We start from the raw sequence: 24242 nt of genomic DNA, 5'->3' as shown, positions 1-24242 counted from the left end.
CACCTTTAGTCATACCTCAAGGCTATGAAATAAAGCACAGGACATAAAACTGAGGCACAAAAACTGACCACATGTACCTGTGATCCATAAGCACACCAAGCCCTTTGTGTGGAAATTAATCCTCTTGGGCAAATGAAAGGGTAGGTAATCTATGAGTGAATAGTTCCAAATTCCTGTGAAACTTCTAGTATTGTAGAGTCTCAGAGGCAGGACAATCGATTAATTCTGTAGTGGGTTCCCTGACTATATTCCTGCCTGATAGAAAGATGTTGGAAAATTCAGAAGTGAGGTTCTGAATGTTCTTCTCTTCCTTTCCCTGTTGGGCATGTTCAGTTCTTAACCCTGTAAGTGGATTTGTTCAGCCCCGGTAAGAAATATAGGTCTTGCAAGAGTTTTCATTGCTTTGTCTGTAAAATCCAAATTAGAAATAGAGCAGGCAGAAAATTGTCTGATGAAACACATTTCTGTGGAACTATGTCAATTTATTAGTACTGAATGGTTTAACAGAAATGTGTTGTCTTGTTCTTCTGTTAGAATTTTATTTACAAGGTTATATTTAGATATGTGGATAGAGCTTTCTAAATCTGTGAAATAAAATATTTTAATCTTTTTATTTGAGTTTATTGGCATGTAAACCACAAAATTACTTAGCAAAATGGCACGTCAGAGGAGGGAACAGACCAGAAATATGCTCCCAAACACCAAAGGGATTCCATCATTCTTCTGTTAACAAAGCTGAGATTTCTGTTCCTTTGGATTTGCACTAATTCTTTCTCCCATAAACTGTTTGGCTTCCAGCTGCAATAGACTCTCTGCATCTTACTGTTGGTTTATGGGACATTAGGTGAAGAAAGCATCATTTAAATTATCTTTAAAATAATTTACTGAGAGATTTTAAAGAGTTGACTTTAAAGTTTCATTCCACCTGAACTCCACTGGTAACAAAAGTTTACAGTATATAAAACTTTATTTGTGATTTCTTTGTCTGTGTATCTGTGCACGTATTTAGATGCTATCAAGAAAAAACAATTGTTTTAACTATGAGGAATATAAAACAATGACACTTAAAAGATAAATTTCTCTTGAGCAAGTCATGAATAAATTAGTTCTTTTTATGTTTGATTTGTTCACATATTGCTACTGCTGTTCTGTAATGTTTTTTGCTTAATAATTTAATATTTAGTAATCTATCATCCATTATTTCATGAAATGGCAGCTCTACTAGGTTAGAAAGCCATGATCACAATTCATATTTGAACCTCAATGTTTTTATATTATTCTTTTCTTGCTTCATCTTGGTGGTGTGCATTCCTACTCTTTGACACCTAAATTAGATTCAGTTTCTCTAGAGACATTCCTCACAGCTTACATTCACGTTTTCTGCAGCTGCCAGATCTGTCATGTAGTAAATCTTGAGGAAAATTAACCCATGATATTCACTGTCTTCTGTGTAAGAAAAAGACTGTGCAACTGTGGCAACATCCTTTTGTTACATAGACAATCTCCATTGCTCATAAATGAAGGAATTTCTTTATGTTGCAAATATGCTTTTGCATATATGCAAGGCCTCATGTATGCATATACAGGCTTGCTCCCTCCCTTCATATTCTTTTGCAGAATCTCCTCCACTGTTTGTTTTAAAAATATTAATTTTGTTATGAAGTTACCAATTACCAATTCAATTTTTAGTTCACATGAATTACAAATGATTAGTTGGGTAATAAAATGAATGAATCAAGTAACAATTACTATCCTAATTAGAATATCTATCACAAACCCAAGACTTAGTAAAATACCACTTACTGATCAGAATATCAATTTCAAACATAATTACCAGTTTGCAAAAAATTAAACAACTGTGTGTATATATTTAGCGTGAAAGCAATGCTTGGTTGACTCAAAGCAGTCAGTCAAATTCATTTTAATAGGAAATGTCAGTGCTTTGACTTATCCCTTTTTGAAATGGAAGAGTGTAGAAATGACAGCGACATGAATAACTAAGGATGAAAATTGTGGAGGAATTCTGGCTGACCTCACAGTCACGTGTTGCATGTTCAAAAAGCACTGCAAGTGCAGAGTTAAAACACATGTATAACCTTCATTTACCCTGTTACAATGGTGTTCAGTAATTTTCCTGTTCCATCTTGCTCCTGTGTGGTGCAGCAGGCAGCACCTACATTTTGTGGATGTTTTCCATAATAAATTAAGTCCCAGAAAGCAGGAGTGCTTTTCATGTGCCCAGATTATTGACCCTTCCTCAAACATTAATATAATTAGTTACTTATCTACTATGCAACTTATCCTGACTGGGTTCTTAAAAGTAATGCTGTAAAAAATAGTGCACTTAACATGCTCTTGACTAAATGACACTAATTGAAAGTGATAATTACACTTTTACAATCCCAGGAAAATGCCAGAGTCCTCCAGGAACGGGCAGTTGCTTACATCAACACAGATTCTTCTATAGAAGGTGTGTCTTTTATTTTTAAACTCACTTTACTTCACAGATGTCAATTTTAATAGTTCACTATGTATTATTTATTGCATCCAGAGCTGGCAAACATAAGATAGATAATGTGATGTTCAAAATAAGTGTGGCAAATGCAGAATTAAGTGGAGAGAGAGAAAAATTTAAATTCTCATGTTGCTTTCTTGTTGCAAATAGTGCCATCCATGAGCTGCAGCCCACGTGCCTGGAGTCCAGAATGTCTCCTCTGGAGGAGTTTAGTATTCTGTGCTAATGAACTGAGCAGGCTGAATGTGAAACTCTCTCTTAACTGCATTAGCTTTAATTTACAATTACACTTTTAATTTATAACAGACTTCTCCTTGTTCTGCCTGCGGCTCCATCTCCTTTCCCTGTGGAATTATAATATTTTAGGACACTAATTTATTACAATCTTAAGATAATTTGTGTCGAGGCCTTAGGCTTACATTTTGTGGGGCTGGGACCCATTTTGGTGCTTTGGGCCAGTGTGGTCACCTTTGTTCATTGATATGAGCAGGGAGAATATGCAGGGAGTTACATATGTATTATGGCAGGGCTCTTCTAGAAGAACAAGCGCTGAAGAGTGTTTCACAAAAAACCTGATCCACCATTATCCAATTTACTATGCCCTTCAGATTATGAGAAGAGTCTGTCATACAGGAATGCTGCTTAGAAACTGGGCGTTGAATTTTGGGCCCAATACTATGACCTAAATCACAAAAATCCTTCTTAAATTATACTGAACTTTATTACAGAAGGACTTCATTTACTGTTGTCTGTGCTGAAATAAAGGTCAGTAGAGTCCTGTGAAGCTGTCCTGCATCATAACCTCAGTTATTTAGGGCATTGCTCTTCCCATGTTAAACCCAACTTATTTGGGCTTACTGTGTGTGAATAAAATGGATATCAACAGGCATATTTAAGAACTCTTTTTATTCCTGTCAGCTGAAAATTTTGTCTGTCACAAAAGGATTGGAAAGAAAGAAAAGCCAAACCCAGTTTCTAAATGCTCAGTTGGAGTTGGGGTATAGGGAGGGTTAGAGCTGTTCCTTCAATTATGCAGCCTACATGCTGTGTAAAAAGTAGAACAGAATTTCACGCCTAGAAGATCTCACGAATGAAATAATAGCTTTACAACTGCTTCATATTCTCAGCATGGATTGTAACACATATTTTTTTAGTTGGTTTGCAGCCAACATGCTGCTGCCTTAACAATTTTCTTCTAAATCTTGATTATTCAAACATGTCTCTTGCTTTATGCATTAAAGAAAAATGTGAAAGCAAAACCACTGGAAAAGAAATATGTAATAAGGAAAAGAACACCATATTCAGTGTACTGTTTTAAGTATCTTGGACATCTTTCACCTGACTGAGCATTAAAATCCCCTGTAGAGCCATAGCATCCAGGTACTCTGCCAATTATTTTGTTTATCATCATATACTCTCCACAGCGCTTCTTATGCCATGTTTTGGGCAGTAAATTATTTCTATTCATTGTCCTTTAGCAAAGAAAAGAAGAATAGTGAGTCATCCTTTTGAGCATTTTTGTGACTTTAATTTCCAGTTCTCAAATACAGACTCTCCTTGGAAACATCATTAACATTATCTAGTGGGTTTTTCCATCATCATGGGGTTTTCTGTAATTGTCAGTCTAGTCCTCTTGTTAGTACACATTGTGCAAAGGATGACCCAAAGGCCTAAAGCCATATCAAAACCTAATAGCTGTGTTATCTGTCAGCTCATGTTTTATTATGTCCCAGCCTTCTCATCCCTCTTCCCCTCTTTGTTGTTGTCGTCCGTATTTGAGGGCAGAGGTGTTTGCCCAGCTGCTGTCCGGTGGCTGTAGTCTATAGAGAAGACTGCTTTACATTCCTACCTGCCTCAAAAGCAGTGATAGTTTCTTTTGGATGGGGCTCTTGCTGCTGTAACTGACAACTTTGGTATGAGATACTTACCTAGCTCAACATAGCCAGCAGGTAAGGTGGAAATCTCATGGGCGTAAAGTGTAGAAGCCACAGCGTGGTGGTAAAAGGGGAAGTTTAGGAGACAGTAGGTCAAAACATTACTCTGCATCTTTGTTGCCTCCTATTTGGGTAAGACTTCTGAAATATAAAATGCCAAATGTCTTGCAAGTCTCTTACTCAGAAGATGGCCTGTCTTTCAGATACAGTCTGCAAAAACATTGGAAAAAGTACTCTTTATGATAAGAGAAGAAGGTGCATTGAACGATTTCTTAAAACATCTTGCAGGGAATATGTCTTTCCTCCTGAACAGTTCCTGCATGCACTAACTTTATTTTTAACATCCTACAAAAAGTAAGATGTTACCATTGCCTTCTGTTTAACACAAGCTTCAGGAAGCGTATGAGTGACAAGGGCTTGTAAATAATGAGGGATAGTTAGGCCTATTTTAGAACTATGGGAAGGCTTAACTACATTACTGCCTATGTACTATAACCAAAGCATCATTGTCATGTAGTAGCAGCAGCTTATACAGTGTGACCAGATATTCTATTTCTGTACATATTCTGAGGCAAGATCTAAATACTTGCCTTGGGGTCAAGAAGTTTGTCTAAGAAAGGACTGCAGGGCTTAATCCATTAAGAAGATGATGCCACTGGTACGTGAAGTGAAAATTTCCATGTCTTTTTGTTTCATTTTCAGGTAACTACACGTTAAGAGTTGACTGCACACCTCTTCTCTACAAACTGGTGTATAATCTGACAAAAGAGGTACAGAGTCAGAGTGTCTACTGCTTATGACTTTCTAAGAATGTAAAACTGCAAGTTTATTTGATAAAATTGGATTATTGAATAATATTGGATTTATCTTATTGCTGTGCTGGGAAAATCTTGATCCCACCAAAATCAATAGCAAAATATCCCATCAGTGGTACACAGTCCAGGCTCATAGTTCCTTAGTATTCTTAGAAAGGTTGAAATGTGTCACTGACATAAGTGGAATGTTATTTGCAATATATAGTAAAGATAATAACAATAAAACCAAGATAATAAAACACTTGAGCAAGAACAATTCTCTAAAGTGATAAGCATTCAAGGAAATAAATTGCATTTTATATTTCCGTATCATGTGCAAAAGAGAATCTATTCATTTTCACCGTGGCTACCTGCCATTTTCTCTCTGTCCATTCCTGCTGAATCTCCTTCATATCTCACTGAGCCCCTGAAATACTGTGATAAATATTGAAGGATTGAGTGGGTTTTGTAACAGGCCAGATGTATGGATTTGCATGATTACAAGCTCTAATCATATCTCCTTTGCTTTCATCTCTCACGATGAATTATCATAAGGCTGAAAGATTGTGATCCATTAAAGCATGAAACTTTATTGGCCGTATGAGGAGTTTACCAGATTAGGCACCTAGCATGAACCATTGTCACTATCCTCAGATCTGGATTCATCTCAATTAACAAAAGATATCTCGGTCTGACTTAAGCAATGTAGGCTCCCTTTAAAGGCAATTGGTAGAAATAGGTACCTTCATTTGACCAAATGTGGTTGTCTACTCTTGTACAGACAGAACTCACAAACTATTTCCCCCCCCTGATATTAAGAGGGCCCAGGTGACTTGGTCCAGTCTAAAAACTTGCACAGTAATGGCACTTGGTAGGATGACTCCAGCTACTAGTCTCCCATTCCACTAGAGGCATTCATCCTGAGTTATTTTCAAATGCAGTACACTTTGTTTTAACACTGGAAATGCCATGGTTTGAATGTGGGGTGGTTTATCTCTGCTATTCCCGTATTTTTCGTTTCTTTTCTACATTTTATTTTCTTATCAACTTTTTCTATCTTTCTCTTTCTTCCTTGTGGGAGAAGAAACTATGCTTGTTCAAACATTAGCTGTGACACTTTACACACTGAAGGGCACTCTGGTTTGTGTATAAAAATTTCCATGTCCCTAGTGCTGCAAGACTCTGGATAAAATAATTTACTTTCTGTCTGCAGCAAGCCACTTACCCAGGGATACATTTTTCTGCAAAAGGTAAACAAAGTAAAAAAATGCTCTGGGCTAAAAATAGTACCTCACTCTTGATCTTAAGTCAACTATTCAACTGTTGCTGGGTTTGAGTAGAAAACTTCCATTAAAGTAGCATACAAAGTACTTGAGTCTGGCTGTTTTGAAAATTTTCCTATTCAGTGTTATTTAAGCTTTTAACAGTAGAAGCATAATGTAAACAATAGAAAATCTGATGACTACTCCATAATTCCATGCTGTGTCCCTGCTAAAAAGCTCCTAGAAGTACATTATATTCATCCATATTCTTCATAGCTCCATTTATAAAGGAGATTATTTTATGGTAGAGAGTTGTTAGTGAAAAGTCTGACTATTCCTTGAGCTCCTTAAAGCCACTGTTGGAACATCTTAGATTTATTTTTTTTCTTGATAGTTCGTTATAGACAAAACCCACAACTACTTTTTATTTTCTGTTGTTCCACAGAGCAGGATTCTGCAACAACATTCTGTCTCTCTGCTGTTCTCTGCTTTCTGTACACAGTCAAAGAGCATTTTCCCCAGTTTTATCATTTTGTCTCTGTCCAAAGAATCTAATCTGAAATCCTTTTTTTCTTTTTACTAATTTTTTTTTCCTCTGTCTCACTAAATAAATTTGAGATGCTCCTTGCCATATTTGTCTAGAGGAGTGTTTTCCTCTTTTTTTTGCTGTTAAACCTGGGACGGGCTCTCATCCCTGGCAGTGTTCAAGGCCAGGTTGGATGGGGCTTTGAGCAACCTGGTCTAGTGGAAGGTGTCCCTGCCCATAGCAGGGGGGTTGGAACCAAATGATCTTTAAGGGCCCTTCCAACCCAAACCATTCTATGATTCTGATCTATGATTCTATGATCTTTCTGAAAAACAAAATCATGGTTTAGTTTTTACAGTGATTCAACATTGTAGTTTTCATTTCTGAACCATCTTTCAACCCCCAGTGTTGAAGGGCCACCAGTGACCTCCAGTGATCCATAAATCACAGGCTGTGAAACCTTTCTCTAGAACACTTACACTCTTTTGAACTTTTCTGTAAGATCATTCATAGAGATTGTTGGAATTTTCCCAAGGAAAAAGATGTTTTGATGGACTCCTGGAGAGAAGTTAGGGATACCAAAGAGTGTTTGCTGAAGGACCACTTCTAGCTAGGACACCATTTTTGTTGGCATAGAAACATGTATATAGATGGCTGATGGATCATGTAGAAATGTGGCACATCTTCTACTTGGCTCATTGCTTCTAGTATCACAGAATGAAATTCACTTAAGGATTGAAATATCTTTATTCTTGAGGTCTCTAAAAATTCCAGTGAATTGGGTTAGGAAAAGACGGAGACAAACTAAAGCAACAGCTAGAACAGGGAAGCTCTGTTTTGCAGAGGGATCTGCTTAATTTTCTTTTTTTTTTTTATTCTCTTCACTTGCATTTAGGTAGCCTCTTAGAAAGATAAACAAAGACTACAATTTGTACCTTTGCTAATCAGTTGTGTCTTTTCCACTAATCTGAAAAAAAACCCTGATTTCTGTAAAGGCTAGAAGGTTAAGGCAGAGTGATTATATTCTTTGTTTTGCTATTTCAACTGCAATGCATTTGGATTTGGATGACATTGGGAAGCTAAATGTACACATCAAAGCCTCAACCCATTAAGTCTTTGTGTATCCTGGTTGTTAGTTCCTTCAACAGGAATAGTGAGAAGTCCTGTGCACCTCAGGATTGTCACAACCCAGACTGGACAGACCAGGGAGTCATGTTTAATTCGAAATTCCATCGGGCTAAATTAAGGTGAAATGACACCAAATGATCAGTTAAAGATTTTATTTATGACAGAAGCAAACTGAACTGGGGAGGCGTGGTAGTAGGTGGCAGGGTTTCTCACAACAGGAATTGGCATAAGACTACTTCTGTAAACTGTGTAACCATACACATCAATTGAGGGAATAAGGAGATCCCTCCTGTTGAGTCCCGAGGTTCAGAGCAGACCCCCTTGCTTTCCAGACTCCTCCTCGGAGAAGGGCCCAGGGGCGGCTGGATCCACTCTTAGTCTCAGGCATGGTCAGCGATTTATATCTTGAAACGGATGAGGTGTAGGGATTGTGGAAAAGGAAAAGGAAAGAGAGAAGAAGACAGAGAGAGAGAAAGGAAGAGAGAAAGATTTCACCGGTCCTGGGTCCAGCATTGGTTCAGTCAGCCAAGAGGTCCAGTTCCAGTGGGCTTGCACACCTGGGGCTTCAGTTGGTGTCCTTTTATCATCCTTGCCCCTCCTTCAGGTGGGCACCCGAACTCGTCAGGTTAATGAACAGTTTGTGAGCCTTTGGGTTTGGGGGTCGTTTGTGGAGTAACTTCTCCTTCCCTGCAGACGTGGCCATGGTTTGATCTTTGTATCAGAACAGCTTATCAGAACAGGGAGCTGCGCACCCTCCAGCACGCCCTCCTCCTCCTGTTGCTGATGTCTGAGCTGGTGGGCTTTTCACCTTGGCTCCTTGCTGTGCAGGGTTTGTCTTTAAGCAGAACTTGCCCCACCACAATGTTTGAGACATTAACTCTTTCAGTCTCTCACAAGGAGTCCTAGTTAATTCTTGGAAACAGCATAAATGGGACCAAAATGTTCCCTATGCTTTGCATTAGGCTTTTGCGTGGGATTGAATTTCATTCAGGAAGCCCAGTAAGTGAGAGAACATTAGGGCAGGTGATTATGCATGTCCAAAATAAATCTGTTTCTGTTCATATTAAAGAGTCCGACATCCAACTTTCCAACATTGCGAGATGTCTTTGCTCTTGTTTTTTAGTGAGCCACTTCTCACCAAAAAAATGTAGCATTCACATGAAGTGTCATCTTTCAAGGAGTTCTGCATTTAAGTGTGGTCCTCAGTATACAGATGGAACATTGAGCTGTTGACAGTCTTTTTTGGCCCTGCTCTACTGCTAGGCTTTAGACAATTGATCACCACCAGCCAGCATCTGCAATAGTTGAACTCCAATTCCCCTGTTCTGATCATCACTTCTTACTTTGTATTTATACTTAAAGAACTCTGCATCTTCCCTTGAGGTAGCAGTAAGCTTATGCCGATTCTAGATTTGGAACTAAGCCAGACCAAATAGCATGTTTTATTAGGCTCTCGTGTTGTATTAAAAAAAACTGGCCAATGGTTTTTACATGACCAGAGCTGTCAGAATAACGTCTCTGCCAGAGCATGGAGTACTTTTACTACCATATGTCAGAGTTCAGCTTGCACTTATTAATGTGCCATTTTCAATTTAGCCCTAGAACTTGACTAAAGTGCCCTGAAAATGACAGCAGCCAAGCAGTTACTTCACAAAGTTGTTATTTTTCTGCTAGCTGGTGATGTACTCTCAGAGGTCAGAACTCTCTGGATATTCAATTTGGAGTCTGTATATTTTTCAATGCAGGATTTAAGTCTCAACAATACTGTGGGACCATGCATCTAGCCATGAATGTTTATACTTTGTATTTTTGGGGGACAAAAAAAAGATTCCCAATCCTCTGCACTTCATAACCAATCTTACATTTAAAGGACCGCGTCTACTAAAGATTGTTTAAGTGTAGATGGAGACCAGGGCCAGAGTCTTGATTTATTTTTACCTCTGCCACAGATTTTCTAAGAGCTTTGATCAACTAATTTTATACTCTTTCATAGTTTTCCTGGCTGTATGATGGCTGTACTAATACTTACCTTTTCTATCCTGGTTTCATAGCTTTTCCATTTTTTTACGGTAGTGGTGGAACCTACATTTGTACATACAGTGTCTTGCACGATGGTTCTCCAGTCTTGGTTGAGTCGCCTTGGCACTGCTGTAATATAATTGATGACTGGTTTTGACCCTTCCTTCTAGCACAATTCTTTTCTACCCTTCCTATAGAAAAAGCAGTCAAATTTCAGGCTCAGCCTGTTGAAAGAAAATTGCTGCTGTGCGGGGCAAACCTCCACAGGGTTAGGGCCGTCATTTCCCCTTGCCTGCTGAAAGGAAAGTGGCTGGGGCATCCTGGCTGCTGGAGGAGCTCCATAGTGTTACCTGTGCTGTTGTGTGTGTACATACACAGTGCTATAAGGTGGTAAGAAGTCCTAGAAATGCCCACGATCCACTTCCCCCAGAAGTGGATGAGCTCCATGTAGTGTCCTTGAGCTTTTAACCTGCTCTTACCACTGTCTGTGGTTGGTTCCAGCTACCTGTGAGATGCTTTTCATGGTTGGGATCCATAAATGTATGTGACAAATGTAAATAGTGTATGTATGTGTACTTCCCTGCATGCAGCAATGCCGTTGATTAAGAATGATGCAGATGATAGCTGTAAAGGTCTCCTTTGATAATGAATTGAGTTAGAGGTACTTCCAATGAGATTATATTTTCCTCTCCAGATTTTAAGCCCTGATGAGAGTTATGAAAATAAGTCTCTTTATGAGAGTTGGCTTGAGAAAGATCCTGCAACTGAAAATAATAGCTATCCCCGGTAAGTTGTTAATCTGTTTTTTTCTTTTCCAATATTTTCATCATATCATAGCATGGCTACTCTCCAGAATTTTTCAAGATGTGCTATTGATGACAGCAATACAAAACCTTTTAGTACAAGGTGACTCTCTAGCAATATCTTTTAAAGCAATATAAAATAAAATTTTATGACTTTTTTTAATGATGGTGACATCTATGCCTGCTGTAAAATGAAACCTCACACATTTTAAAGGCTTTTTATTAGTAGAAAAGCAATTTGGAAAGCAATCAAAAAAGAGTAGGGTGGGGAAGAGTTCAAAATATAGTTTAGTCACCCTACTAGATGAGATAATATCAAAATTGTTAGGATAAGCAAATGCTCAGTTGAAAGAAACTGCCTAGAGTGGTAATCAAAAAGCTTTCATGATACTTATTCTTTGTTTATACAATGGATGTAAATGTAATACATTACAAATCTATATCTGAGTGTATTAAAACTTCATATTTGAAGGTATTAAAACTCCAAAACACTGTTTTAGCTTGTGACTCGTAGGGCTAAATCATATTCACAATGTGACATTACTCACGTAAGATAAATAGAACTGCCCCTTTGTGCAATTTGACCAAAACATTCTGCGTGTATTACCCTGTCTTTCAGGCCCAGGTAAGATGCATTTCTAGATTCATTAGACTCACTGAAATGTTTTCCTTTTGAAAAAGCTACCAGATCTGATCTTTCTCAGTTGATACAAAGAGTTCCTTGCAGAATTTTATACTAACAGAAGAAATTTAGCTGGAACAGAAGAAACTTTTTTCTTTTTTAGCCAAGAAACAACAATTATTCACCAGGCTAGACATATAGACCTAAAACTTAATATAAAACTTAAATATGTCTTTGAAAATACTTAGAATATTACATCTGTCTTTATTAGAATTTTCTTTTCCTGTGTCTTGCCACACCTACCCAGCAGATGGCAATATTTACTTGTAAGTAACAAAGCTAATCGTGTCCTGCAGTGGAAATTATTTATCAGTCTGTGATTCTACTGTGGAATATGCTAAGTATATAAACACATCTGTCTTTACATATATTGCTGCCCAATTCATATTAGTTTGGAAATAGATGATCAATGTTTTAAGATTGCAGAGATGCATAATGTGCACATTCTTTTTAAATGTAGTCAGTGTCACAATCAGCATTGCTACCTTTAAAAGATCTTCCTAGAAATATCGGATACTGAATTAGTGTGGTGGAATAAAATTGGTTAATTAAGCTTGCCACTTAGCTTGTCTCTGATCTTACTAGTGTCCCTGATGTGCCCTCCAGAAGAACTGACCTCCATTTCTTTGAAAAAATCTGCATTTTGCATTAATTACTACCATACTATACAGTAAGTGGTCTCACTAAGATGTTCTCTTTTCTACATGTAGAATAAACAAGCTGGGATCAGGCAGTGATTTTGAAGCTTACTTTCAGCGACTGGGAATTGCATCAGGCAGAGTTCGTTATACCAAGAACAGGGTAAGTCTTCCAGATTGCTTGAAAAAGTTTGGTAGTGCTGAGCAGTCATCTTTTAAAAGCATTTATACATGATTAATAAAAAAGCTTCAAAGAATATTTGACTCATTTGTGTATCAGTGCCATTTCATAGTTCAGCAAGAAACCTAAATTGTTGGAGAATACAACATGTTACAGTGATGTATATATTCTATAGGCTTTCAACTTCACAGAAAGGTATTTATAGAATCTGACTGGAGGTGTATATTTCATTGCACCATACTATTAATAGGCCCCTTAATATACAAATTTTCCTTGATTCTGTTCAGAAATAACTACACAAGATAAAAAGGGGCCACGATCAGGGACTTCTGCTATCCAAAACCCCAAAGTGTTTCACTTTTAGTAAAGGCAATCTGTGTACAAAAGAACTGAAGGCAGGTCTGTGTAGACAAAGAAGGAAGCCTGCTCACTTAATCTTATGCAACAGTCCATCGATTCAGGTTATTTTAGTTTCTTAAAATGAACACACAAAAATGGAAAGATAGTACATTGTGTTTTGTAGCAAATAGCTTTTTTGATTTGGAAACTGTACAAGACATCATAGTCATTAAGTGATCAATACATCCCTTAACTGCAGTTAGAATACAGGGCACTGACAAATTTGCTTGCTCTTTTTCAGAAAGCAGACAAATTCAGCAATTATCCTGTTTATCACACTGTGTATGAGACCTTTGAGTTAGTGGAAAAATTTTATGACCCCACCTTCAAGAAACAGCTAACAATTGCACAGTTACGAGGCAAACTGGTTTATGAACTGGCAGATTCCCAGGTCATTCCATTCGACTGCAGAGATTATGGAGAAGCCTTAAAAGGATATAGCAATAGAATTTATAAATTGGCCAAGAAACATGAAGAACAGCTGAAACGTTACAAAGTATCATTTGGTGAGTAACAGCCACAAGACTATTTCTTAAGTGCATTAATTAGAATCATGCAGGGACACATTACATCTGTTATAGCACTGAAAATGAATTCCTTACTTTCCTCTTTCAATTCTGCCATCATAATAAAGAGCCTCTTTTTTTTTTCTAAACATAACACAGGTTTAACACATTAATGTCTAGATGAGAGACATATCATGCATATTATTAATTATGGGAATATTACAGTGCTCATGGACAGTCAGGGACCTCAAATGCAGAACAAAGAGATATATCAGCCTGCTTCTCACTTTCTTGCTTAAAAAAGAAGACAAGTTAAATGTTTATGGAAACTGTCTGGAACTTGAGAGATACAGGTGCCCGTTCCTCCTCAGCCAAAGACCTTGTCTGACCCTGGGAAACTTGCTTACCACCTGTCCAAGTGCCTGGCTACCACTTTTAGGCCACAGAAGCACTTCTCTAACTTTTCTGCATAAATATATCCATTTGCTGAGCATTTGAACACATTGCAGTGAAGCATATAAAACAGGTCTGAAGCAGCAGAGTGCTCTGGATCCCAGGCTAGGATAACTTCCACAGTAATTTTCTTTCTCTCCTTGTCTCTCTCTTATTTTTTTCTTCTTGCCTCATTTACCCCTTGTGTTTCTGCACCAAGGAGGATTTTAAATCAGTCCTAATTCACTTGCTATCTGATGAGCACATGGTTTAGAGACATAAACTAGCTTTTTGGGGATGCAGTACTCTTTTGGGTTGTGTGAAACATTGAAAAGACACCTCTTTTTTTTGTAAAAAGGCCACTCAAGACAGCAGAAGACTTGTGTGATGGATCTGAGATCTTGCATAAAACAAGGATTTATATCAATACGTTGTTGTGTTTACTGCATCATGTCTTGTAAGGAAACATCAAATCTGGAGTTTGTTTTTGCAGTAGTAGAACATCTACCAAAATTTCTGTTAAAAGTCATTTATCTTCATAAAATCATAGACTCATAGAATGGTTTGGGTTGGAAGAGATCTTAAAGACCATCTAGTTCCAACCCCCCTGCCATGGGCAGGGACACCTTCCACTAGACCAGGTTGCTCAAAGCCCCATCCAACCTGGCCTTGAACACTGCCAGGGATGGGGCAGCCACAGCCTCTCTGGGCAACCTGTTCCAGTGCCTCACCGCCCTCACAGTGAAGAACTTCTTCCTTACATCTAATCTAAATCTACCCTCTTTCAGTTTAAAGCCATTACCCCTTGTCCTATCACTACATGCCCTTATAAAAGTCCCTCTCTGGCTTTCTTGTAGGCCCCCTTTAGGTACTGGCAGGCTGCTATAAGGTCTCCCCAGAGCCTTCTCTTCTCCAGGCTGAACAACCCCAACTCTCTCAGCCTGTCCTCACAGGAGAGGTGCTCCAGCCCTCTGATCATCTTTGTGGTCCTCCTCTGGACTCGCTCCAACAGGTCCATTTCCTTTATATGTTGGGGGCCCCAGAACTGGATGCAGTACTGCAGGTGGGGTCTCACCAGAGCAGAGCAGAGGGGGAGAATCACCTCCCTCAACCTGCTGGCCATGCTTCTTTTGATGCAGCCCAGGATATGGTTGGCTTTCTGGGCTGCAAGTGCACATTGCCAGCTCATGGTGAGCTTCTTGTCAACCAACACCCCCAAGTCCTTCTCCTCAGGGCTGCTCTCAATCCACTCATCACCCAGCCTGTATTTGTGCTTGGGATTGCCCCAACCCATGTGCAGGACCTTGCACTTGGCCTTGTTGAACTTCATGAGGTTCACCTAGGCCCACCTCTCAAGCCTGTCCAGGTCCCTCTGGATGGCATCCCTTCCCTTCAGCGTGTTGACCACACCACACAGCTTGGTGTCGTCAGCAAACTTGCTGAGGGTGCACTCTCCATCGACAAAAGTGTTGAACAGCGCCAGTCCCAAAACTGACCCCTGAGGAACGCCACTCGTCACTGCTTTCCACTTGGACATCAAGCTGTTGACCGCAATTCTTTGAGTGCAACCATCCGTATCCACGGAGCGGTCCATCCATCAAATCCATGTCTCTCCAATTTAAAGACCAGGATGTCGTGTGAGACAGTGTCAAATGCTTTGCACAAGTCCAGGTAGATGACGTCAGTTGCTCTTCCCTTAACCACCAATGCTGTAACCCCGTCATAGAAGGCCACCAGATTTGTCAGGCATGATTTGCCCTTAGTGAAGCCATGTTGGCTGTCACCAATCATCTCTTTATTTTCCATATGCCCTAGCATAGTTTCCAGGAGGATCTGCTCCATGATCTTGCTGGGCACAGAAGTGAGACTGACTGGCCTGTAGTTCCCCGGGTCTTCCTTTTTTCCCTTTTCAAAAATGGGGGTTATGTTTCCCCTTTTCCAGTCCGTGAGAAATTTCCCCAGACTGCCATGACTTCTCAGATATGATGGGTAGTGGCTTTGCCACTTCATCCACCAGTTCCCTCAGAACCTGCGGATGCATCTCATCAGGTCCCATGGACTTGTGCACCTTCATGTTCCTTAGATGGTCTTGAACCTGATCTTCTCCTACAGTGGGTGGTTCTTCATTCTCCCAGTCCCTGCCTTTGCCTTCTGGGACTTGGGCAGTGTGGCTGAAGCACTTGCTGGTGAAGATTGAGGCCTCATTGAGTACCTCAGCCTTCTCCAAGTCCCAGGTAACCAGGTCTCCCATTTCCTTCCAGAGAGGGCCCACAATTTCGCTAGTCTTCCTTTTATCACCGACGTACCTATAGAAGCTTTTCTTGTTGCCCTTGATATCCCTGGCCAGATTTAATTCTATCGGGGCTTTAGCTTTCCTAACCTGATCCCTGGCTGCTTGAACAATTTCTGTATTTCTCCCAGGCTACCTTTCCTTGCTTCCACCCTCTGCAGGGTGGAAACAATTTTAATTGTCTGAGTTTCTTTCTCATTTCAGATTAGAAGTTGCCCAAACTACTTTCTGACCAATGCATCTATTTTTGTTCCTAGATTCTAGAAGCAATCTTTTTTTAAGCTTTTTTTTCCCCAAAATATCACTTAACCCTCTCCTTAATAACTTTATAGATGTTTCCTTTTGACATGTTTTTACAAGGCATGTTTTTCAGTCTTTTCATTATTTTCATGGCTCTTCTGTGATGCCTGATCAGTTTTAAATTATTTCTTGAATAAACCCATAATCTTTAGTTTTTGTTTATACTATTGCACCAGAGTACATTAAAGTATATAGGCAATTTTTACAATACTGTGAAAATTAAAATAAATTTCACTCAGTATTTTCATAGAAATGCCTTTTGACAACACTGAATGTCAGAAAATTGTTAATTAAGCCTGAATAAATTATGTAATTGTCCTTCAAAATAATAGATTAAGGTTTTTATGTGCCTTTGGATTCACATTTCTGCTGTTCCTCTGCAACAATGAAGGCTGGAAACCTTTTTTCATAAAAGATGTACTTGTAGGCATACACTATCAGGAACTAAGGTTCGCAGGGAAAGAAAAAAAAATGTTGCGATATTTTCTAAAATAACTGACATGGGCAACACTGAATAGCTAGTGAACATGAGCACAAATTCTCTTACATGTTTTCAGATGATCTTTCTTTTTTGCTCTTAAATCCCCTCCTACTGCTTCTGCAATATAATCTGTTGCCACGATATAGCCCTGACGGCAGCAGGGTAGAACTCTGTCCTCTGGCAAACTTGTAACTATTGCTACGGTTGTGGACAAGTCTAAATTCTCACCCTCACAAGGTGCCATAGGTCTGTCTATACTGCAGTCTGTAAACAGCTTGCATACATGAAATCTGTACCTCTAATTATGTAAACTAACCAAAAATATTAATACAAGAACAAACAAGTGTAGGCTGGTGATGAATAAATAAGTTTGCTAGAAATAGAAGAGCAAACGAGACTGCAGAACAGCTTTCAATAGGAGTTCTGGGAACAGAAAGCCGATCACACTGAATAGAGTGATAAATCTATCTACCAAAAGCCTATCACACTAAAATAGTGTGATAAATTTATAAGCAGCGAAAGGCCATAGTTGCCGATGGAGGACTGGATTTAGATGACCTAATCTTATTCCCCATATTCCTGTACGATCAAAGAGAGGATACTCTGGTTTATCTAAAGTTTTCTGCAACTTGTGGGCAAAATGTACAAGTTATAAACCTTCCTTCTTTGTAATTGAGTTGAATTTTGGTAAGGCCAGAAGTTCTTCTCCTCATAACATCCACCTGTTACTTATTCTACAAAAATTAGCTGTATAAATTGATACTTTTCCCAGGTCTGTATTAAATCCACAGGAAAATCATTGCAGCTGATATTGTCATTAAAAGAAAGGCCTGCCTGCTTCTTTGGCTAAGTTATTCCACATGGCTTGGATGTACTGCCAGGGACAGAGGAGGAAAAAGCAACTGACTTACCCGCCAGCCTGCCTGCACATTGTCAGGCTTAACAAAAAAAAAACCTGGGGTGTGAGTAGCAGCGCTGTGGGACGGCACGCAGGGTCACGGCACAGACACCTCCTGTGCTGCAGCTCTGGTGCAGGTGTGGAGCAAGCACGGGGCTTGGCTACTTTAATCTACTTTGTCTGTCACTGTGTTCCATGACAGCCGTGTCTTTTATGCCTCACCTAATACTATCCAATCTACATATCACACTTTTCTGTTATGGTATGAATAGGACATAATGTTCCAAGAGAGAAATCCTGCTGTCCTTCCATAGCCTGCTGGAAGAGCCGCTATTTTTTATGTCAGTCAGGCTTTTTACACCAAAATGCTGCAGTGCATCCCTTTGTTAAAAAGGAAACTGCAGAGTTCTCCATTTGTAATACCAGCCTGTCTTTTCCTTGCCAGGCAGAGGGAAGATGTATACTCGTGAAAGCTTTATCAAGCATTCTGCTTTATTGTTGGCCTCGTTGCACAAGGTCTTTGTTTATGACTGCTAGTAGTGCAGCTCTTTCAAGTCTGCACTAGGGAAACTAATGAATTATGGAAAGACAACAAAATTAATGCAATTATATCAGCAAAACAAATGTAGTTTTTCTCCCACTGGGCAACTGAGAGGTATATTGGGCTCAGTAGATACTCTGAAGTTGTTCACAAAGTCCTTCCCTTTCTAGACCCTCTTTTTTCTGCTGTGGTGAACTTCTCAAAGGCTGCTGCTGAATTTCACAGACGACTTGAACAAGTTGACAAGAAAGAGTAAGTCTGGAAAAAAAAAATATATTTTTAATATATATATATATGTGTATCTGCTTAGGCACCCAGGGTGGCAGTTCTTTCTTTCCAGTGACTACGCAAGGAGTTTCTCCAATTAGTGTAGAATAGAGCCCTTGAACTCTGAGACAGGAAATATCTGCTAAGATAAATTCTGCTTTCTGTGATGAATAGTATCAGCTGTAGAGCTTATTACTAGTATCAGCTTGTCATTCAAATTATTGTAATACATGGAAAGGCAGGTAGCAAAGTTAAAATTGGACCAAGCTCTGTATTTAGACACCTGCACTTAAGCATTGTAGGTGATGCCAGAAGGTACTTTCAGCACACCTCAAGGAGACCAGATAATGCTTCAGAGTATCTAAGATATCTGTGTGATGCTTGCAAACCTGAGGGCCCTTTGGGACTCCTGTGCCCTCTGAGTGCAGTGGCTGGAGGCCAGGTGCTCCTAGACACCTAGTATGGTACCAGATAGCTGTGTTTAGGCAACTGAATCCCATCCTTACTATGTTACTGCATAGATTAGAGCAGGAATTTGGACACTTGGCTTATGGGCGGCCACCAAAATCTGGCTATCTTCATCTTGAACTAAATCTTGGCCTTCCTCTCCCCTTGTTAAGTGAGATCTTTCCAGTGCCATTTAATACCAAGCAAGTATCTGACACTCTCAGGAAGTCTCCGATTTTATTTTGCATAGTGTGAAATCTTGTAGTTGAGTTTTCTAACACAGAAATCCTAATGCATTAATATAGCATGTATTTAATATCTCCTTTTGCAAAACCTCATCTGTTTGCAAACTGTAGACCATCTTTGCCATCTTTTTTTTCTGTCCAAAGAAGAGGAAAATTGTTCAAATGAAACTGGGAAGTCATGTTTCCTCATTGTGTGAAATGTCTCTGTCTCCATTTTCTGCAGTCCAGTTGCAGTGCGAATCATGAATGATCAGCTGATGTTTATAGAAAGAGCTTTCATTGATCCTCTCGGCTTACCAGGAAGGAAGTTTTACAGGTGAGTTTACAAGTTTCTTGACCAGCTGTCTAAGGCACTGAATTTTGCAGGTGAAGCCCACCCTAACTGACTGGTCAGTTGAACTGCTGTATAGGCTTCATATAGGAATTACTGCTCAACAGATCATTTTAGGTGCAACCCAGTGAGTAGCAGAATTTGTTTATAACCCCCAAGGAGACCTCCTTGGCTGCACCAGTCTTGTGATGCCTAATTCCTCTTCTTGGGTCTGGCACTCTGTTTTTATTAGCCATCATAACCTGTGGCTTTTACCTGCTGGTGTGCAGTACCACTTCTCTTACCACTTGCTCTTTTAAACCTGTACAAAGTGAGGATTGAGTGGAGAAACAACTGTATTGAAAAGAGAGGAGAAACAAGGGTAGAGTAAAAGAGAGAAGAGGATGAGAACAGATGTGTAGTGAGGGTCAGGTGAAGAGAGATGTCCAGAAGGGAGAGCTTGGAGAGAGTGACCTTTGAGCACAGGACAGATGAGCTGTGCTGCAGAGTCCCATCTGTCCCAGCTTTGGCTGCTTCTATAGATGCTCCTATTAGCTTCAATCATTTAGTTATTCTTGAAGTTTTCTCTCTACAAGCACATGGGCCCAGAGAAAGATGATGTTCGGTGCACCACAATACCCTTTATAGAAACCCAGTGCATTTATTAGTAACACTTGACAAAAAGCTAGCTTCCAGTGTCAGGCGTGACTATGTCACTTTACTCTCAGTATCCACTTTTTCCTAATGACTGGATATATCTGACTCACTGATTGATGGCTTTCACACCAAGCCAGAAGTCCCTCAGGCAGGTAGGTTTGGGAATCACACGTCTCTCCTCCTAGGATAAACTGTTGTTCACACTTTTGGAAGAATGAAATGGTTCTTTTCTACAGTTCTTCTTGTTGGGTGTTAGGTATCATTTAGACCTGTCTGGATTTTGAAATTTTTTTTTTTTTTTACTTGCCTGCATTTATAAATGTCGCTTTAGTGTTTATTTTGATTGGGGAGGACTCTTTTACATGCTACAAATGTGCTTTGATACTTCATATGAACAAAATCAATTTAAAAGCAGATCTGTAACTATTCATTATTAAAAAAAACCCAACAAACCACCAACAAATAAAATTGATACTTTTGCACAGTTCTGTTCCAATATGATCACTTTTTCTCTGAAGAATTCATGCTTTTCTCAAGAAGTCTCCCATAGATTTGTTTCTCTCTTTTTATATTCCTTTCCCAGATCTGCTGACCATCATTCAGCTGCTTAGTTATTTTTGAAGTTTCTGTTCCACTTCTCATTGTAGACCCATAACTACTTTTATTCCCTGTTCCAGACTGCCATATTAGTTCAGCAGGTTTGTTGAGCTCTCATTTTAAAAAAAATTTAACATTGTTTTGTTCCTAGTTAGACAAACGTGTCATCTTTTCCCAAGACGAAGGCTACGTGTCCTAAATCTGTGCCCTTTCCCATAGATTTTGCCCTGGGGGTTGCTTCCTCTTGTGCTTTTAAAGACAGGTCCAGCTAAGTTTCCTGTGTATTTAGTAAGTTCTGGTGTTCCGGGGATTCGTAGCTGCTTTATGTAGCACACATACAGTTCCTTACAATGAACACCACCGTGCCAACCCCCATTAATGGTTACTTTTATTTAGTATACCTACATTTTTTTCTTCTGTCCCCACAGACACATCATCTTTGCTCCAAGCAGTCACAACAAGTATGCTGGAGAGTCCTTCCCGGGGATCTATGATGCCATGTTTGATATTGAAAGCAAAGCTGATCAACACGAAGCCTGGGAAGAAGTAAAGAGGCAGATTTCCATTGCAGCCTTCACTGTGCAGGCAGCAGCAGGGACACTGAAAGAAGTAGCATAGGACGGCGGCTTCGAAAACCTTGGTCAAACAGCCAAGTCTGAAACGTAGTGTAGTCAGGCTACTACAGTGACCCAGTCTCTCCTGACTGCTCACCGTATCTGAGTTTGCAACCTTCTGAATGCATGCAAGTGTACTGGTAGGGTGAGGGGGAGCTCTGTGTATCAAAGAACTCCTGAGCTAGAAATTAATTCTTCTCTGATACTGATAAAACTGTAGCTTTAACAACAACCTAGATGGAAGCAAATTTGAGGGTGGGGAGAAAGAAAAATCAGTTCCCTGAAAGATCTGCCAATTTTGACGACCCGTTATTTTGGATGTACAATTACAAAACCAGTTATTTGCCTAGCTACCTGTAAATCTTGTCTGTAGCAGTGATCAACAGCACACATTGCAAGAGAAAAAAATATAACACTCCTCAGCATGTGCATTTTTCTTGTTCTGATAGTTACTTTTATAATACAAGACACCAAAGGCATCTCTGTATTTTAGAATCTATTCTGCAGGACTGCCAGAATCCTCATTATACTGATTTGCTTTCTTTTCCTGAAAAAATAATATACTCACCCTCCTGCCAATTGCCAAGGCAGCACTAGCCATTCTTGATAATCAGAGAAAACAGCTGCTTATATGCAGAAATCCAAAAGCATTTTCTTGGGGAGCGAGTGTCCCTCTCTCTGAAAGTCACTGTGCACCTCCCTCCTTTACTTGCACTTTGGAAAACAAAGATTTGGGGGAATAACCAAAAGCTGGCCTCCCTGCTCATTTTGGTACTTTCACTAGTCCCAAACCCTTTGTTTGGGGAACCAGCTTTTTTTCCTGTTTTTTTCCAGGAGATGTCTTTCATGCAGACATCTTCTTCCAGTTGAGGGAGCTGGAGGACGTTGTTATTGTTGGCATGGGGCTTGAAGTTACTCTGTCTTCATATAAGACCTGAAGAAAGTTTCCCACCCGAAGCTGCTTTTACATTCAAAGAGAAACTGAAATGCATGAGAAGTGTAATTGTACAAAACTGTTTAATTTGTAAAAAAATTGATTCTTTCTTCATTTGCCCTTTAAATGTACTTCTTATCTACATGCTTTACAACTAATTAAATTGCTAGAATTTTATTAAATCACATTCCAGTTTGTGGGAGCTGATAATAACCAATTTCTTCTCTTATGTAAAATATGCTACAGTTTTTCTCACAACCATAAATTGCACCAGGTTGTGGGAATAAAATCCTTTTTGTTTTATGGGGAATAGAACAGATGTGGTACTAAAAAAGACAGAATTAGAGAAACAGGACAATTACTAGGCTATAGAAGGAGTTATTCTCATCTCAAATGCCTTGAATTCAGACAAGGGAACCAGAAATTACTATAGTTCAGTCCTTTGGGAAGTTGTTTTGGGGGATATACACCACCAAGAAAAGAGGCTTTCATTGGCATCACTTCCAATAAGCCTCTCTGAAAGATGAAGGACTGTGTACCTATGGATGTTGTGCTCACAATTTACTGTTAAATTGCTTTTCACAAATCAAGCCTTAGGCACATGAGGAGGAAATTACACTTGCACAGTCCATGCTTTACCTCTTCTGGTGGAAAAAGCAGTGCTTAACTGACCTTGTCAGCATGCACTTAAGAGACACGAGTAGTCAATGCTGAGGACACCAGAGCAGCGACTACCTTTTTGTTGTCGTCTTTACTTCTGCTTAACTGGGGCCACTCACAGTTATTAAGTTGTTCATCCCCGCATCTGTAGCTTAAGGTGTTGCTGAAGGATGTGATACCCTGTGAACAGTGACTGGTACGTAACTGCACTGGTTTTTCTTCCCGTTTTCTGAATCGCCCACTCTTCCTGCTCCATCATAGCTTTATGTTAACTGCAGTGGGCAGTAACTGAATGTGCCCCCAAGGGAGGGTTAGGATATCTGGAGGGTGGAAAAAAGCCACCAGGGCCTCTTCCTTGTGAACAGCAGCCAGCTTTGGATCTGTCAGTGGTCGCTGCCGTAGGATCATCAGAGAATAGGGCAAACAAGGAATTTCCACATAAAAAGGAAATACCTGACAAAGCGTGCTTCCTCCTTCATTTACAGCAATCTCTTTAATAGTATAAACCAGTGAACAAACGTTTCAGTGGTAGTTAGCCTTTGAAGTTCTGTGCCATTACCTTGCTGCTGCAAAAGAACATTTTATCTCTTCTTGTTTCCCTGTGCAGTTTGAAGCTCTAAGAATAAATTACAGCTCACATTAGGCTGAATGCACAGCCAGCATCGATTGCTTTGTTCCTCTTCTCAACTTAATTGATAACTCTGTATGAATGTACGATTCATCATGACCCGCTACATCCTAAGAAGTATACAAAATAGTTTAAATCCATTTCCATTCCTCTCTATAAAGTTCTACTGAGGGAGAGTGACAGCCAAACCCTTCTAAATAAGGAAACCAAACCACTTATAAATGGCTTATACTAGTTGATTTCCATAAAGTCCCCTATTTTTGGTATTGAAAGGATCAGTTACTCAGAGCTGAGATTGCCTTCCCTGCTTCAGTCAGTAGTATCTCCTTTTCTATAGATGGGCAACCAAGGAACCGCCACTGTCTCCCAGCCCAAAGCTGCTGTATTTGTGCAGCTCTGCCTGCCCATAATTTCAAAGCGTGGGGGGGATTTTTCAGGCTCTCCTGACAAACGGGTAACACTGGATTGCCTGCTCTGTCCTTCCCTAATTCCATTTGCACAGTTCGTTCACTCAACCTGGCTGAAGCAATCTGTGAATCATACAGCTGGAGGAA

The 24242-nt window shown here is 39.6% G+C and overlaps 1 protein-coding gene across 2 annotated transcripts in view; it reads left to right on the top strand.

Moving 5' to 3' along the window:
* LOC142041372 (N-acetylated-alpha-linked acidic dipeptidase 2-like) overlaps positions 1-23804 on the top strand; it is a 38934-nt gene extending 15130 nt beyond the window's left edge. For both annotated transcript variants that reach the window (XM_075050116.1, XM_075050115.1), the window contains exons 12-19: positions 2407-2470; positions 5152-5219; positions 10873-10964; positions 12374-12464; positions 13123-13387; positions 18500-18581; positions 19512-19604; positions 21281-23804. In XM_075050116.1, coding sequence (XP_074906217.1) covers positions 2407-2470; positions 5152-5219; positions 10873-10964; positions 12374-12464; positions 13123-13387; positions 18500-18581; positions 19512-19604; positions 21281-21470 — 945 coding nt within the window. In that variant the 3' untranslated portion in view covers positions 21471-23804. The remainder of the gene's footprint in view (positions 1-2406; positions 2471-5151; positions 5220-10872; positions 10965-12373; positions 12465-13122; positions 13388-18499; positions 18582-19511; positions 19605-21280) is intronic.
* The last annotated feature ends 438 nt before the right edge of the window (positions 23805-24242 follow it).

This window comes from Buteo buteo, chromosome 18 (assembly GCF_964188355.1).
Source record: "Buteo buteo chromosome 18, bButBut1.hap1.1, whole genome shotgun sequence".
NCBI lineage: Eukaryota > Metazoa > Chordata > Aves > Accipitriformes > Accipitridae > Buteo > Buteo buteo.
The sequence above is the reverse complement of the archived record's forward strand: the minus strand, read 5'-3'. Positions and strand labels throughout refer to the sequence as shown.